This window comes from Tyto alba, unplaced genomic scaffold (genome assembly GCF_018691265.1).
Source record: "Tyto alba isolate M040663 unplaced genomic scaffold, T.alba_DEE_v4.0 Super-Scaffold_23, whole genome shotgun sequence".
Lineage (NCBI taxonomy): Eukaryota > Metazoa > Chordata > Aves > Strigiformes > Tytonidae > Tyto > Tyto alba.
This window is the reverse complement of record NW_024881297.1, coordinates 19,667,288-19,685,812: the sequence shown is the minus strand read 5'-3', so window position 1 is coordinate 19,685,812 and position 18,525 is coordinate 19,667,288. Positions and strand designations below refer to the sequence as shown.

At 39.3% G+C, this 18,525-nt stretch overlaps 1 protein-coding gene across 1 annotated transcript in view; it reads right to left on the bottom strand.

Moving 5' to 3' along the window:
- Positions 1-12,431, bottom strand: part of TNIP3 (TNFAIP3 interacting protein 3) — a 52,064-nt gene extending 39,633 nt beyond the window's left edge. Inside the window, exons 1-3 of the mRNA XM_042796876.1 lie at positions 12,411-12,431; positions 11,930-12,015; positions 2,508-2,640 (exon numbers count right to left, since the gene is read on the bottom strand). Coding sequence (XP_042652810.1) covers positions 2,508-2,640; positions 11,930-12,015; positions 12,411-12,431 — 240 coding nt within the window. The remainder of the gene's footprint in view (positions 1-2,507; positions 2,641-11,929; positions 12,016-12,410) is intronic.
- Positions 12,432-18,525: the final 6,094 nt, after the last annotated feature.

The window sequence follows — 18,525 nt, the reverse complement described above, 5'->3', positions numbered from 1 at the left end:
ATATACTATCTCTGTCAAATTTACATTATGTTGACACACCACTAATCATTTTAGTTGCTATTCTTCCCTTCCTATTTGATATTTTATCCACCCTTACCTCCCCCAGAAAACATCCTTCTCAAGTATAAAATCTTGATGAAGCCCTAAACATACTGAAAACACTTTGCATGAATACTTTTTATTAATATTTGTACTTCAATGCATAATAGTCTAGCTTGTTCCAGTTGAATGTAATCAGCTTTATACTTAAATTTGAAAAAGGAAGACGCTTTTTTGTTGTAAGAAATATGTTTCTTTGGTTTCTTACATTAAAATAGAAAATTGCTTGATCCTTTTAGCCTTCAGCATCCCCCTCTGTGGAAGACAGAACAAGGAACCCTTTCCTTTCTGAAGTACGCTTTGAGGACAGGCATTTTTGCAGATTATGGCCTCTGAAGACTGGATCTTGCAATCCTTCTCATTCACATGCACTCCTGCTGTACATCGCAGCAATAAGTGATGTTACAAAAGACAGGGGAATAGTTAAGTAGATGTGAATTAGAAATTAACAATTGTTCTAATCAGTAAAAGATTCCATCGTGTTTCCCTTTTTTGGTCAATGTTTGTAGCAAAAGTAAACAGATTTCATTAAACTGAGAAGACAATGTCCCTAGCCAAACTACATAAAGGACTTGAGTGCCTATGTCTCTACATGTTGGACCAACAAACCACCAGTGGGTGTCAGCGAACCAAGTACACCAACAGGCTCTAATTGCTCTGATCTGCCTGTAAGGATGTTTCTCTGTAATCTAATCCCTTTTTTCCCTCTCCTGGAGGGGGGCACATAGCATCATGACAAACTGAAATTAAAGCACTACAGATAAAGTAATCATAGGCTGCAGGAAGTGCTAAGAATTAGTTCATTCCACAGACCTACATTTTCTCCCTCTCAAATATTAGTCTTTAAAACCACAATAATATATTTTTATGGAAAACACCCTGGTGAAAAAGGGAATTTGTTTACAGACATTTTGAGATAACAGTCTCGAAAATTATTTAAACTCAGCAGGAAATGCCATTTTGCAGCATGCAGTTTATACTCTTCATTCCAGAAAAAAAAAGCTACAGAACAAAAATTACTTGCTGGCTCTGTCAAATAACTTCCTGATGAATGACCCACACTGTAGGGAAGGGTACACTTTTGTTTCATTAACTTTTTCTTGATTCTTAAATACAGAATTTTCTCCTCATTTTAAGTATAAATCAGCATTTCATTTCACAAACTGACATTTTCTGCTTTGTTTTTCTAAATATTATTTTATAACCTCCATAACTGAAGGTATAGTATAGTATGTTTGTTAAAAATATGACCTCCTTTTCCAAAACACACAATTCAATACATGTACTCCTAGCATCTTATACTAAGGTGGTTGCTCTGCCCTGTAATTTCATAGTTCAATGATACTTGATTCTGTACTGACTTCTGTTTCACCGTGCTTATCCCTCCCCTTGGGCTGGGAATCCCCGTTCCTTCCAGTGGCTTCTCTCTCACTGTCTCTAATCCCACCAGTCTGACCCTGTGGCATCTCCTTAGGCTCAGTTCAGCTTCATGCCCTGAGATCATGAGTCATTTCAGAGATGGCGGTTTACATATGAAAGAAGCTATGTGTAATTTCAGATTTCATATAAGAGAGTCATCTCTCCTTTACCTCCTCATCAATTTCCGGCATCACACCTCAGAGTGCAGCCTTCAGAGGCTTCCTTCCCCCCACCCTGTGGTGGAGTCACACAGGCAGGTGAGTGCATCACCCCTTGCAGGTGGATGGCATTCATGGATTAATCACTCCTTTCCTTCGTACCTCTCACTCTTCCCTTTCCCAGTTTGCAGAAAATAAAAATTTCCTTTTGCCCTTCTACTACAAGATAAAAAGCAGCTTGCTATTTCAGGGGAGAAGAGGGAAACTGAGAGGGAAACCTAGAACAAGTTTCTGTCATGCTCGTTAACCGCTGCTTCACTGCAAGCAAAGATGACCATCATGGCAGGTGGCTTACAGTTTTCTGTTTGTCATACCACAGAAGTGTGGGTTTGAATCATCATTTTTCTTCTTCTTTCTTCTGATTTATCTAAAAGCCTTTCTGACACTACCAAAGATCTTTGTCCCCCACACCTCTGCCCATCCTCAGTTAAACCAGAACTACCAAACGCAACAACCTAAAGAAATGCCAGTGCTCTTGGGGTATAGAGTTTTGTGGATTTGTTACCTAAAAAGGCACAGCTGGCTACAGAGGGTGGCACTTTGGATAATCAGTGGGCTTAGTTAACCTTTTAAAGCCCTGCAAAATACATCTTCTCACTCAGTCTTCCTCATAAGAGTAAGTAGCTGTATCGGGGGAAAAAAAAATGTGTAGCAAGTTCATTGCATCATTTCAGAAATCAAAAAGTTTCATGCATTCTCCAGTCACCCAGAGAACATGCCCTGAATGTTCCTTCCTGAGAAATAAACATTGCAAAAGCAGACTGCATTTACCTTAAGGGAACACGAAGTTCTCTGAGGGTTTGGACTCTCTTGGGCAATAGGTTCAGGGTCCTCACATGACTGGTAAGTGTTATTCTTCTCTATCAGATTCCTTATTTCAACATCAAGCTCTTTGCTTTCACACCTGCTTAGAAAGAAATAGCAGTGTTAATCTTTACACCAAAACTTGAGGCACAGAGAAAGTAAATTTGTCAGCTGTCTTCTGAATGTGACAACACAGATAGCAGAGCTCATCCTGCCCTGAGCTCCTGCTACCTTCCTTCCTGGTGCGCAATCAGAGGGCACTAGAGCAGTGGCACACAGCCAATATCCAAGTGCTTTGTGGCAGAAATTAATTTAAAATATTTAAACACATGGTCTTTATGAATTTTACTATCTTGTGTCTACGAAATCCAAGTCAACCCTTTGGGGGATTATATGAAGAATGTCATGTGCCCTCAACCCTACCCACCCAACCACAGTTTCAAGAATTTTATATTCAACAAAAATGCAATCAAAATGGTTAAATTGGCTTTAAACTCCAAAACCAGGTGCTCAGCTCACAAAGGTTTTTAATGGTATGTTTTGTTTTCTGTAACACTTCATAATAGATACCTGACATGCATTTTCAATATTTTTTTCCTGAAAGTTCCTTTTAAAAATATTCATATCTTGTAAAAATTGCTGTTGTGAACACTAAAATGGTATTTGTTTGATGGGAAAATGATTTCTTTCAGTCTCTTTGCTAAGGGCACACAGGTCTTAGGTATGCTTAAAGACTTGCTCCAAATTCACAGAACTAGCAATTAGGGCTGCTTTACTTGATACACCATAATGGTGAAATGTGACTTTCAGAGAATGGACTGAGGCATAATTAAAACAAACCCCTTAAAGTGCTAGACCCAACCCAAGTTTTCAATAAACACTCATGACTTTTGCAAGCTCAGACCTTCATTTCCTAGTCAGCTTAAACCAACTCTGTCATGCATGACCAGAAAGCAAACTGCAAGGCTTAAAAATATTACCAACCCGTTATAGCAAGATTACTTCTTGATTTAGTCAGAAAATACTAAATTCTTCATTTTAACTACCAGAAAAACTGAAAGCAATAAGAATTTATCAGTTACACTTAGTGCAGTTTAGACAGATGATCCACAGGGATCACACTGAAGGTTCTGAGGAAACTCTTGAAGGGCAATTGATAAAAGTATCCAATAAACAAACTCATCTATCCTAATCATAAGAATAAACAAGTGTGGCGCATTCAATGCTAATAGCATTGATGCATTTAATGCTAATCATTAAAATGATTAATTTTATTTTCAGTATTTACAATACGGAGACTATAACAGAAATGTATTTTCATTAAGCATGAATGCAAAATCATTTGCAGAGGTTCTACAATAAAATACCAACAGTAGCAAATAAGGACAAGTAAAACTCAAAAGCTTTTTGTTAACTTGACACCTAGTAGTTGGACAAGCTGGAATTTCATAGCTGTTTCAGAGCTGCCATGAAGCCTGCTTGCACCAAGAAAAGTTTCGTGGCAAAAACAAGGTATTTCAAAGCATTTTGAGACCTAGACCTATGCCATAACAGAATAAGACTTTTATACAAGGAACCAAGACCAGGGGGTTTTAATGCTGGAAGGTCCTGAAGTACTAGAACACATTACAGTTTTCTTCTCTGCAGAAAGATAGTTCTTCATACTAATCTGTTGCCTTTTTTTAAAAACAAAACAAAACAAAACAAAAAAAATGTAGCAACTAGTGTGAGTTCAAAGAAACGAGAGTACCCAACTGAAGAGATTACTGTCTCTTGTTAGACCACTTTAACTGGCCATAGATCCCCTTCCAAGCCATGAAGATGAAGAGAAAGGCCTTCTTGATGCACATTGTCATGAACCTCACGGCAGCGCAGCAGGCTGCAGCTGCTCTCAACGCTCGTGGCAGTTTTCAAAGCCTCAGCTGTGCGTGGGTGGCAGGTGAGCCCCATAAGCACAGGCATCCAGTGGCAGCTCATGAAGAAATCTACAGAAGGAAAACAGCTTGTGAAAGAAATCCAGCCCTTTTCTATCTTGCTAAATATTGCAAAATCCTGGCTAGGCCAGTGTGAAAGGCACTTTTTCTTTTTTAAGCAGTTCTCTGTTAAGGTTCCTGGACAATAAATTCTCAGGCAGCCACATGACCAAGCACTTTGCTTATAGCCTTCATTTTTAATCAGCTACATAATGCAAACTTTTCATGACAGTAGCAGCACCCCTTTTCTCCCAAGTGCACTTCCCTGGAAAACAGCATCTACAGCTCATTTGGACTCCTGTGCCTGACCCAGTCTGAGATTGCTTTACATAACAGAATTGGATATACAACGTGCAGAGCACTCAGTCCTTTTGAAGAATTGAAAAACCACAGCACGGAAGCAGTCGCTCATGGTACAGTTTTAGGAAAAGTGCATGAACTTGTATGTGCATAGTAAGGGAGAAATTATTGCTGCAGCCTCCTTAGAGTCCCCAGAAATGTGACAAAAGGAAGGAAGAGGTTAAGTAAAGCAAGGTGAAATGTTTCTGAGCCATATTGAGGGATTTTGGACAGAGCTGCTAAAACCACAGGCCAATACTTTCAGCCTGAGTTTTCAAAACTTCAGGTTTTTATCTGTGCTTAGGGAACCAACCAAAGGTAGGCTAGTTGCACTCCTCTATTTGCTCCACACACCTCCTGTATGAGATCAGTAGAGCAACCAGCCTACCACCTTGCTGAGAGAAAAAACCCTGGCCTAAAAGTGTCTTCTGGTAAAGAGCATTTTGCTCATTACCCAGGCTTACAGTCAAAGTCCTGCTCCAGCTGCAGCAAAGCCAGCCAGAGTTTAACTCCTCTATAGCCCCAGCCACCTCCCACCTTCACTACCTTTCTACTGCAAATCACCATCCCCAACTGCCAGCACAACCCACTCACCCAGCTTGGTCAGAGTTTAAGTCAAATAAAGCAATTTAGACTAAAACAGCTGCTCAAAATAAAGGAGCAATATCTAGGTGCAGTCTTGAGAACAGTAAAAGATGGGCAGCAATCTCTGACAGGAGTACAGCAACAAGTATTTAGGCAGGCTGCACTCATCTCTGCTGCTGGTTCAGCCACAGTAAGAGGAGATGTGTGACCACAGCCTCCGAGATCAGAGGGTGAATGGAGCTGGGAAATACCCCAGTAATGATGGTGGATTGGCTTTAAATGTTTGTTTTCAAACAGGAAGTGTTCATTCCTCTGCTCCCTGCAGTTTGCCTGACACTGTGGCTGTAAACTATGTTCACCTCTGGCTGCTCCCACCCTGTCTCTCTGCATTCTCCTTTCTGAGCTTAGGAGCACCTCGGCAAAAGCAGGAACAAGCTGTGCCTGGGTAACAGGAACAGAACAACAAAAGACTCAAATGCCTACAAATTGATTGCTGCTCTGTAATATCTCTGTGTTTTGACATCATCATGAAAGTCAGAAAATTATTTAATTGACTGTATTTCTCAGTGCATTTGGTTTTCCCTCAGATTTTAGACTAAGGTCTTCTGACCAGAAGATATTAATCCGTTTATCTGTACTTTAATATTAGTCACTTTGATAATTGGAAGAATATATTTATTGTGATGTAAAACTCTAATGATATCTGGTGCAAAGATCCATTTTACAGTCCAGACTTTCAGAGCACACAGACCGTCTGAGTGCCTGAATACATCTTCAGGATACTGGTGCTTAGGAGCTACCCCAGAACAAGACAGTTCTTGATGATTACCTGAGCTTTCCCTGGTGAGCTCTAGAGGGCACATAGAATTTAGCTTCTGCAGAAAGTAATTTTTTCACAAATACTTTTGGTTTTGTGAAGTTCGCAGGTACATTTCTGCACCATTAATACCCTTACTGTTCTACATGGTTGCCATCATTTTATAAAATTAGGTGTTTCAGGTTTTAATACTTAAATTATGCAAATAGGCAATCTCATAGGAAAAAAAATCAGAAAAATGAAATCCATTCAAATTTAGGAGATATAGTTTTTTATGTTTTGTAAGATCAAGCATAAGAGAATATTAAAAGCACCTTCATGTGGTCACATGGGACAAAGTATATCCATTCAATGTTCAAAAGCTTTCTAAAGTATATGAAGATATAAAAAAATACACAACTCATCCTACTTACATAGCATGCTGTGATTAATGCAGAAGCCATGATTAACACAGAAGCCTATAAAAGATTAGAATATTAACTCCTCTTTGTAAACTTTGAGATAGTTGCTAAATTTCCTCTTTTGTGAAAATTAAGACATTTGATACGGAAGCAGAACCTACAGATGTAATGAAGGAAACTGGTCCCCCAGCATAAGTTTTAGCAGCTTGCAGGAAAAGGAGAGAGTCCAACCATGTCATATCTGAAAAGCAGTATCCCATATCCTTCTAGCCATGCTCTCCAAGAATAAGAAATAAGGCCTGTTCTCTTTGGTTTGCCAGTTGCCATACCCATGCAGGATTACACTGCTAGAAACTAACTGTGCATCACATTAAAGAGATTTTAATTTCTCCCAAATATTCACCTAGCTGCCTTTAAAGCAGTTTTCACTTTTGGCTCCATGGTATAGCTTTGCACTATTTCAATTTCTAGGCTCAGTTGGCTTTTTGTAATTATTTATAAATGGTTGCATACTTTTTACAGCAATTTAGTTTTTCAGCTGGGAGCCAGAACAGAAATTGTGCCCAGCAGATGTTTTGTATGTGAATGGGACTGAAATTCCCATGTAGATCAATGCCACCCAGCTAAATAAATCATGCTGGTCTGTCTGTCCTCACAGGGTTAGGCAATGAAGTACTGGTTGTACATGCATGGGGAATTTTATTAAATTATGCATGTAACTGAGCCAGAGCAAAACCATTATTTGGCCCAAAACTATCACTAAAGCCAGAATACAGTGGCACCAGAAAGGAAGTGTGAGATGTGGATACCAGTGGCTTCTAATAGTGTCAGGAGCACTCCTTGCCATCCATCTTTTCCTGGTCAGGAGAAGCAGCAGCAGACAGAACAATAATACACGCTTTCGTAACGGAGCAGCAAACAGTTCAGCTCCTGATGGCCTGCCCCATAGTCTTTTGATGAGCCACATACTTTGGGCTTCTAGCAGCACAGACTGGTGGCCAAAAAATACATGTTTATCCAATACAGGTACAAGCCCCATGCAGAATCCCAGCTCTGCAGCTGGTATCATTTGTGAGCTCTTGGCTCTCCCTGGCTTTCACTGGAAACTGGCATTATTACTTACTAATAATAATAGTTTTGTGGCAACTATGGACATATCTACAACACGTCCCAAGGCATTTATTGCAAAATATTACTACCAAAGGCATATAACTCTATTTGAAATAATCATTTCAAGGCTGGTGTGCCAGGATCACTCTCCTGTGATTGGAGAAAGCACAAATACACACCATAAACAATTGTGAAAAAATGTTTTAAGCCAGGATTTACAGCCAGACACCAACACCAGAGTCATATTTTGACGGGAAATTAATTCCAGAGTCTAGGGGTTAAACACATGCTTCATCCCCTTGGGTGGGCATTGGGACATAGGATTCTTGCTTGGCTAAGCCTGAAGGGCAGATCCATTGAAAGAAATAAATTTCTGCATTTGAATCATGGAGGATGAACTGGTGGCAAATTTCAAGGCAAACCACTTCAGCTCATATTTCTCCTATTTATGATAACGCACTTCATTTCAGAAAAATACCTTTAGAATATGGGAGAGAATGAGACCTGGGTTACAGAATATTTCATTTAACTTGTGCTAGAAATAAGACTTATAATAGGAATAAAATTAGGCATACAATTCTTAAGAGTGACAGTTTATCTGTAGAACTAGCCTATTCTTTTATATTCCATATGATTTTTACAGGATTTTTGCTCTCTTTTACTTCAGCTTTGTAGAATTATTACATTTTCTTCATGTAAATATGTTTGGATTTTTATATCAAAATCTTATCCAGTTAAGACTAAATGACAAAGAATTTCCATTCCAACAAGCCATAGGAAGAACAAAATTCTGCCAAGAAAACAAAAAGACTTCTGTTACAGGAAAAAAAAAAAGCTCTTACAAGTTTAGTAGATTCTGAGCTGATAGAGAATAGTTACAATGTGGTGCAACTCCCTAAAGATCAGTGGTGCTATTCCAGTACTCAACACCCAGCAAGCGGATCTCCGCTCAGAGTTCAGGCTTGGGAATTTGAGCCAGATCTCTTGAAATTGAGCTTCACTAGTTCTATGTTCCACCTCTCATGTACCACTATAAAAAACAGTTTATTGGGCATAAAGCATACGGCACTGGTACAAATACAAAAAGAACACCTGCCTTTGACGATTATGAGGATATACTTAAAAAGAAAGGGTTGGGTTTTTTTAAAAAAGCAACACATTAAACAAATTGGACATAATTTGAAATAACTCAAGTTTCACCAAAAAAAAAAAATGCACCCAGTATTTCAAAAACATAGCTGGAAAGCCAGCCACCAGCAGCAGCTGAGATGCACCTAGCAGAACAACTGCCCTGTCTTTAGAGTGAGATGTCCCAGATGCTGTGAAAAAAGTGCTGGCACTGTTGCTTGGGAGGTAAGTGTGAGATTAGGAATAATCTCTCTGCAGTCCCAAGAAGAGAGCTCCATAAGACAAGGTGTATGACAGGGGTTAAAACATGTACATACTGTGACTATAGCAGAGAAACCACTTAAACTTTCGCTCAAATCTGATGCAGCCAAAACATCTGCCTATCACCCCATAAACGTCCCTACACTTCTGTTCCCTTTACGACAAAGGAATGGAGCTTTTAAGGCACATTTAATAGCCAGCAGCTGTTTGGCTGTCAAATGCCACATCTGGAGAAGCTGTGTGCTGTTAATGTGAACAGAAACAATTATTCTTTAATAGTTTTGCTTAATTTTAAGAATTACACAAATCACAACAACAGAAGAGGTGCATGTTCTTAATAGAAACACATCTGGTTTCTCTGAAATAAGCTCCTCCCTCTCCACCCCTCCCAAAAAAAAGGACCCAGTGATTAAATTAAGCTGCACCTATAACCTGTCCCATCTCAGTGAAAAGTAAAGCTACTGATTTACAGACGTTAAGTGTCTCCCAGTCTTTGACTATTCCTCTCAACAAATATGTAACATGTAAGAGGATGACAACTAGCTGGTTCATGTTAAATGACACGTTACTTATCACACAGTGCTCCCTTCTGTGCCTGAGGTTCCTGTCCTTTTGGACTGGGTTTCAGTGCTGCCACCTCACTTCTGTACCCTATACAGCCTGTACACCAGGAAAATAACATAATTCCCCTTTCACTTGGATATTCTGCTTAATTATACTACCAAGACCAAAAAATTGAATTTATGCCTGACAGACAGCATCTGGGCTGAGCTCAAACTTCAGGAAAGCCAATAAAGTTATTTTCACCAACTTCCTTGGGCTTTAAATGAGCCATGAGCAAAATACAGATGATTATCTCTCTAGAGAAGCACTAAATGGAGCACGGTCACCCAGACTTGTCACCCAGGACTCATGTCGCTATGTGGGGATAACCAGTGGAAAGGGAACTGAAGTTTTGCCATGAAAATCAATCAGATGGAAAGCTTGGCCAAGCAGAGCCAACAAGTAGCATGTGCTTTCTGAGCAGATGAATTCCCCCACTGAAACGTACACATGCAGAAAGCTAATGGGAGACAGCAGGAAAATGATGAAAAAATTAAAAATTAAGTTAAAAAAAACAAGAAAGGAGACAAATCTGGATGTTTTCAAGGGCCTGCTCTTTTTCTATGCTAGAAAATCTTGCATCCCCTTTAGGACACTCTGCTAGCCTCAGCAGGGATCTTTTTGAAATGGTCACTCTCTCACAGCCCTTTCTGGACTGGCTGCTCGCTCCACAAACACAGCTTGAACACCACAAGTCTAATCAGATCTTATCCATACTCATTTCTGTGGAAAGCTGTGATTCTGATGCAGTTACACAGTTGACATTTTTAACTGGTACGTTACACCATTATTCTTTCTTTTCCTAAATCAGGCATCACCACAAACAGAACAAGACCTATGCACAGCCCATGTTGCCTCCTAGTTCAGCCTTGGGCAGGACGTGGATGTGCCACCAACATCTTACTGACCTGCACTCAGTTGGGCTGCACCCTGGGAGGAAAACAAGTCCGTGATTCATTTGGGCCAGTGTCTCCCACACAGACCCAAGATATTTCCAGTGATCTACTAACTGCGCAAGCAAAATAAACAGATGAACACCATTTGGAAACGCAGCCAGGAAATGTAACATACAGTAGCTGACGCAGGATAACCAGCTCTGTTAAGTCAAGCCAACTTCTTGCCTGTGGCAGCTCTTTGGCAGCCAAGCTGAAAGGCAGAGGAAGCTTGCTGCATGGCTGGATGTGTCACAGGTCCTGAGCTTGAACTGCCAGCGACCAGCGGCCGGTTTCACTAGGGATGCCATCGCCAGACGGGAACCTGGCACCTCCCTCCCTTCACAGACACAGGCTGGAGTCAAACTGCACTGGCAGCAGCTCACAATATCTTGAATAAATGGGAAATCCCAGTCTACAAGGGATTTCAAATCCAGTTATTTCACAATATATTAACCTGGGAAAAAATGCTTCTTACAGGAAAAAAGAAGGATAGGGTATTATTTCCTAAGCTTCTCTGAACAATCTACAGTTACCTTAAAACTATTTTTCTTTCTATCTCTGTCAAATCCACACACTATATTTAATACTTCTAAAAGATACCTTTTAATCATCCTCAATCACTTTGAATTTTTTTTTATCTTGCTGAAATACTCAGCACTACTAATTTTCTTAAAGTTCCTTATTATTCACTGAAGTCTTAGAAAGGGGGTTGCCATCACCACAGCCTCACTAGAGGCTGTAGCCATAATGTGACCTCTTTATCTCTACATCCTATATTACAACCTCTTTTACTGCCGTTATCAGTAGAACTAATATTAGTTTGTGAATAAGCTGGTGCCCAAAGAGGTTGTGAAGTCTCCATACTTGGAGATATTTGAAACTCACCTAGACAAGCCCTAAGTAACCTGACCTCACTAACCCTGCACAAAGCAGGTTGGTCCAGATGACCTCCAGAGGTCCCTTCCAACTGACACTATTCTCTAAGATTCTGCTCCTCTCTGTACAGAAAATTCTCACGTTTCACTTATTTAAACAGAGCTGATACAGATCTCCACAGGACAGATTAAAGCAGGAAAAAAAAAAAAAAAAGTATTAACCTGGGTCTCTGGAAGGTAAATTAATGATTGACATATAGAGGAAACACTCAAGTATATGTTTCCAATAATGTAATGTAAATTACTTTTTAAAAAGTAAAAATAAAAGAAGTTTCTCTACATAAAATTAAGATAGTTAATACCTTTCCATCTCGACACACTGTTGGAGGAACAATTCTAGATGATCCTCTGCATCTTTATTCTGCCTTTTGAGCGTCTCACAGTGAATCTATTAGAAACAGGGAGGGAAAACACAGACTTAAAAGTGAAATAAAAAGATTAATAATCTAGAAAAAAAGTTAAGTACACGATTACAATTAGAAGAAATAACCATGCCTTGCCCGTATTGCTGTTTTCCTCTTCATATACCATAAATGGATGACAATTAAGCCAGGAATCTACTTGCCAGCATCATCCTCTCAAGTCCACTGCTCTGTCAGGGACAGTTTTGCAAGGGTAGGAGCCATAACGGTCTCTGGCTGCGGTTGCAAGAATGTCCCCAAGGAGCAAAGCTATCAGCAGTCACAGAAACATTGGAAGTCTTGCAGAAAGGACTTTTATTATTCATCCTAAAATAATAACTACCTTAAATACTCTAAAGTTAAAGCACATCCTCACACTGACCAGAAAATTCATATGCTTCATGGTCCAGTAAAACTACTGCTCCAAATCTGAGAATCTGAGTAATGAGTCTGATCTAGATCACTTGGAGAAAAAAGAAAAGGAGCCATGTATGAGTTATTGTGCACAACTGCATTGTTTGAGAACTATACACGCTCCTAACAAGCTTCCCTCTCGCCAGAGCCAGCTACTGCCCAGCACTGCATTTCCAAAGAGAAACAAGAGGGGAAAACACCCTTCACCGAGAAAAGGATGTGCATTGGGGTAACAGTAAGCATATTCCCTTTCAGATGAAAACTCCAAACAGGAAGCAAGCAAGCTTTTTGAGTTTTATGAGGCACCACCACCTGTCCATCATAAGCAGGAAAACAGATGGCACAAAGAGTGAGCCAATGCCACCTCATCCAGAGGAGTCGTTCTGCTCCTGTGCTGCAGGCTGGTGGCAGCTCTGGGTATGATTCTTCAGGCTAGGTGGGACATCTCTTGTTCATCAGAAAAGGAGTCCAGAAGCCATATTGTTCTCTTTAGATCAAGTTAAAAACCAATAGCATTACAATAATTGCTGGAGTTAGAAAACTGGCAGGTTAGAGCTTATCTCGACTCAATTGATTCCATAGCACCTATTGTAAGGATAGCAACGTGACCACTGAAATCAAGTGGGAAGCCATCAAGAGCGAAACCTGCTATTTATAACCAAATAAGTTTTCAATTACAAGTCACTCTCTTTGTTGGTAACATCAACTTAATGTGAAACCACAGCTGAACGTTTTATAGAAAACATGCTGCTTCATCTATGTGCAGAGCAGAAATTCAAAATGAAAGGTTGCCAGGAGAAGATCTGAGGTGTTTGGCATCCCTCCCCCCTCTTAATTCCCATTCCTGCAGGCATTTCACACATTTTAAATGCATCTGGTAATCACTAATTACAAGGATCCTATTAAGAAAAAACGTCAATTCAGTTTCATGTGAAACTTGATTCCAGCTTGTCTGAGTTTTATGAGTGTCTGTTTAATCATAACAAAAACATGTTGAAGTATGGAAAGCTGTATTTGTTTGATTTCAATGGGAGCTGCAGACACTGGATATTAATGAGAATTAAGCCTTATTTTGGAGTGCCTAAACTTGGATTTTAGGTGTCTAACTTACAAAATTTGAAAAATATTGACCTAGAAAGAATGCTCCATACCCTCACTGAAACAACAAAAAATAAAATGAAATTACTAAATGAAATCTGACCATATTTGTCTAAAGAAAAAAAAAAAAACAAAACAAAACACCACAGAACTCAGACTTCTACTCCATCTCTAATTCATCCCACTAGGCTTAGATGTTTCAGCACTCTCAGATGCATTTGCCAAGTTACACACAGTATTGCAGCCCATGTGCTGAAAAATAGGCCACGTTAAAGGGATACAGATGAGATGTTACTGAAAAGATACCTATGTTGGTAAAATTCATGCAAGCAGCAAAGAAAGTTCTGAAAAACTAAAAAAAAAAAAAAAAAAAAAAGCAGTGGAGAACACAGAAAAAGACATTTATTTATTAGATGTGTCACTTCCTGGTTCTGCAGTGACAGGATGCAAGCCAGATTTGGGGGCACGCAGAGAAGGGGTGCTGCACACTCCCTGCTGGGGATTTCTGTGGGACCACACAGTGGATGCTCAGGGTTTTCTATGGCCCTGATCTGCCAAGCTGGAGAAACACACGGAAAGGAGCTGCTAAAGCCGACAATTCCCAAATCACTGCGTGGCCCAGCTGCACACCCAGCCAGCGTAAACAAGCAGTTCTCCAGAAGTCCTGCTGCTAACATCTGCTGGGGTGTGTGGGGGCGAGTCCCCTCCCCTGGGGCTCAACAAGGTCCGCTGTACTTATCTCCTGACTCTCAGTCATATGCAGATTTTGCAGCATGTCCCTCAGTGCTGGGCACCTTCATTTAATGCATGTCTATACAAGCCTAAGATATGGCAAAAAGTAGAAGAAAGTTACCTGCAGTGATAGCTGGCACAATCCACCCAGCTGAGCACAGTCAGGCTAGTGCCACCTAAGCAGCATTGCCACCCGCTTTGATTTGCCTCCACTGTTTCTCAAACTATTCATGTGCAAGGAACTGTTGATGAAAGGTTTTGCCTTTCATTTCTTATAGTTTTTTTGGTAAAGCATGTCAGTTCTGAAAGGCTTTTTAGATTTTTTTTTCTTTTTTTATTAATTTTTTTATTCTTCACATCAAAAAATTTACTGCAATGAGTTGGCAGCACAAGTTGTGCTAAATCTAAAACTACAGTTATGAATCTGAACAAAAGAGATACAACTAGGTTATTGTACCATGTGCAAGTGTTTGTTATTAAAACAACCATAAGTTTTTACAACTATAATATGCAATTTATTGCTGTAGGTTTTTATTAGATCAGACAAATTGAAGCCAAGATGGATAAAATTCAGCTCCTTCAAAGAATTAAGGCTCTATAGAAAATAGGGGGTTATAATGGTCATGTAAAGCATTGCTCAGAATTACATAAATCTTCTGCTTTCTGTCAAGACTTTTAAGAGCAGGAACACCCTGAAGTAAAACAGGATCAGTTTTGCTCACAGATTTATAGGTTTTTGCAATAATTGAAAATGTTTGGTAAAGAGCTTGCAAAATTCCCTTGGTGCTTGCCCACCAAATTTATCAGTGCTCCAAGCCCTAAATACTTCCTAAATGTACCCAAATAGGCCAGAAAAAGCACTTTTTGGTTGAAGTATTAATTTGCATTAGAAACAATTAAGTTTTCCACATACGAAAAACATATTTGGAGAGGGGAAAAAAAACAAACAAACAAAAAAACCCCAAAACAAACTAAAAAAAAACCCCAACATTGCTCAAGGATGACAAGATTCACTAATTCCAGTAAAATCTTAATTATAAAAATGATCACAGTCAGACAAGGTACTCACCACACAGGACTTTCAAAATATTATCCTAAATGCATTTCACAAAGATCCATATTATAAATATTAAATCCTGCACTGCTCTTGCCCCATTCTCCTCTTCTTTCTCCAAGTCTAATTCTAGCTTAAGAGCATCCTATTTTTCCAAATATTTGCTCACTTTCTGAAAACCCACTCTGTAATTCACTTGTTCTTCAGTTGTACCAAAGCAGTATTTTGTGGGAATGCAATGTAAAAATCAATGTTAGAAATGAGGCAGAGAAAGAAAAAGAGTTTTTTCTTTTGTTTCATTTTTCTTGCCTAAATCAGCTCAACAATTCAATTTTACAGACCACTATCATAAACAGACATTGTCACAGTGGAGGGAGCAGAAAACAGATAGTATGCCAAATAAATAGATGTACGTATTAGCAAATTATACATAAGGAATAAGCCCATTTACAAGTTATCCTTTCTGTGATACTAATTTTTGTATTGCGAAAGATCCAGGGCCTGTCACAGCCAGGCCTAGTAAACTTACCTCATTTAAGTATTACCCATATTGCAAAATAGCTCCGAAACAAAGTGGAACAGATATAATCATAAATACTGTTGATAAACAAGCCAGCAGGTTATACATCATCTGTGTGTGGCTGTCATGTAGGAGGAGTGGGAGGGAGAAATAGATTATTACTGTAAATGTGAGCAAAATGGAAGAACAACTGAAGAAATAAAAAAGCATTTGATGAAAGAGACCCTAAGCAACACTCACTGAAAGTGATCTGAAACAGGACTAAAGCCTTCAAGATTTCTTTGCTCTGGGGAAGTCAAACATATAACATTTCTGTGATCTCCTCCTACCTAGATATTCCCAGATTTGGTACTCATATTAGCACTAGTGTGCAGTGCAGCCAGCCTCAAATCAGCCACTGCATTACATGTCTTTCTGGCTTTTGCATCCAACATTTTTCACTGAAAATGCAGCTTCAGTCATGTAAACGCATCATGAGAAAAAGCCACAGATAAACACAGCAAGACCTGCCAGTTCTCTCCCTCCCCCTTCCCCCCCCATTATTTCCTGATAATGTGCTGAAACTTCAATATTGGATAGTTTCTAACCAAAATTTAAAATCTGAAGCTTGATTTTTGCAAAAAGGAAAGAGTAGTTCGATTCCTCTATTCTGTTTTGCCCGATCCGGTTCAGTTAAAATGAAACCGGTACCTGCCCTGTGTGATGCAGGAAGATTTCACGTCAAATACTTAAAACTGATCTCACCATTAAGTACAAATCTCCTTGGTTAGGGTAACAGTAGATTCAGAACAGCGATCACCACAAAGGACTTAATTCACAGATGCCCTCCCACGAAGCTGTGATATCCACAAGCTGATAAGCAGTCTATTTACGTTTCTTGAGATAATTTCAAACTATAGAGCAACTGAAGTAAATTAGAACCCAAAACAACAGAATCCCCTTGAAGTGGACCCGTCCGAGGAATGGGCCAATTAAAGGCTGAACACACTGCTTCTAGCCAGAGCTGAACGCCTGGCTTTCGGCACAGAGGAGATGGGGCTCCTGAGAGGCTCTGCACTGCGGCTTCTTTGGCTCCGGTCCAGGGAAGGAAAATGTGCAGCGTAATCTCTGCACTTGCTTTGTTGTACTGGATGTAGCAGGGCGACTTTGCTGTATAGCTCTTTTGGCCTACCGGTGCTGCTCTGCCACCACTGGCTGTGTGATAATGCTTCCATCAACACACATAAACTAGCTTAAGTGGTGGGTACAAAGCACCATTTTACACTGGATCGCCTTGTTAAAAATAAATTTTTTTCTTAAATTAAATAGAGATGAACAATTTTCAGGCATATTTCTCTGTTTGGAAATCTGTCCATTTAGCAATTTCTAAAGATCATTGGATTGAACGTGAAGAACTACATCTAAAAGTGAAAAAATTATTCCCCAATGAATATAAATCCCTTCTTGAAGTAGAAATCAGTGGTACAAATGTTATCAAAAAGCAACCAGTCGTGCCCATGGCATTCAGGTGGCAGACTTCTGCATTTGAACTTACCATGTCAGTCCCTCCACATGGGCATTTGCACAGATGAGTTTAAAGCATACAAGCTAATTTGAAAGGCTACAAAACATAAGTTCAGTGACAAAAATATCACAACTACACTTCCAACATGCAAGAGAATCCCATAAGAAGTGACCAGAGGAAGCCATAAATATCATCAAGCCAGAGCCACACACAACATACCTCAAAACAACCTCAGTACTTCTCTGGATTCCTGTAGTCACCCTCTCTCTCCCATCATCAGAGGCCATAAAAAACGCAATTGAAATACTAACCCCTAATTATTATAAGGTTATGACTTCTGGAGTTGGGAGGATTTAAACTTTTCTGTTTTGGGGAGAAGTTGCTAGAAGATGTATGATGACAACCAAAGATGTTATCTAAAGAAAATCCCAACATTTTCTGTTTTTGGAAACAAATTTTACCTTCTGAGTTATTTGAGCCCCTCTGATATTTAAATGCTGCCTGTCACTGATTTTTAGATACTGCACATAGACTCCTCATTTTTATTACATTTAGAAGAGATCTCTTCTCCACTGGAAGATGATAGGTTCAACTGAAGCCAATTAGTGTATGGAGGTTTTCGGGCCAAGTCAATGATACTTTGAACGTACCTATCGTACACAATTTCTGTGAAAGCAAATTGTTGTTAGTAGAACACAAATTAGGTTGAAAAAAGTACAAAATATATTGATAAAAATAAAACCCTCAACAATAACTATCTGATTTGTTTAAACTTCATTCATCAAGCAATCACAGATCTGGCAAATATAAGGAAATCTGCCAAGTATACGGATCTTCAGGAAAACACTTGCAAACTAGCCCTATATCATGGAATAGCACAGCATGAGCCTCTCCAAACATGTTTTCTCATGATCTGTATCCAACTTTAATTAGCACAACAAATTATTTGGAGATGGGCAAGATGGGAAGGAAGTACTTATGTATTTGTTAAATGTCAGCTTTAAATTATGTAGTAAAAAAAATGGTTCTTTATTATTATTCACTGCCAAAGTATGGACAGGGAAATTTCTGAGTGGTAAAACACAAAAGTTGATAAGGAAAAATGCTGCAGGATAAAAACATGATTAAGAACTACAATATTCATTGATAGTGCCTAAGAGGGGTAGTATCTGAAC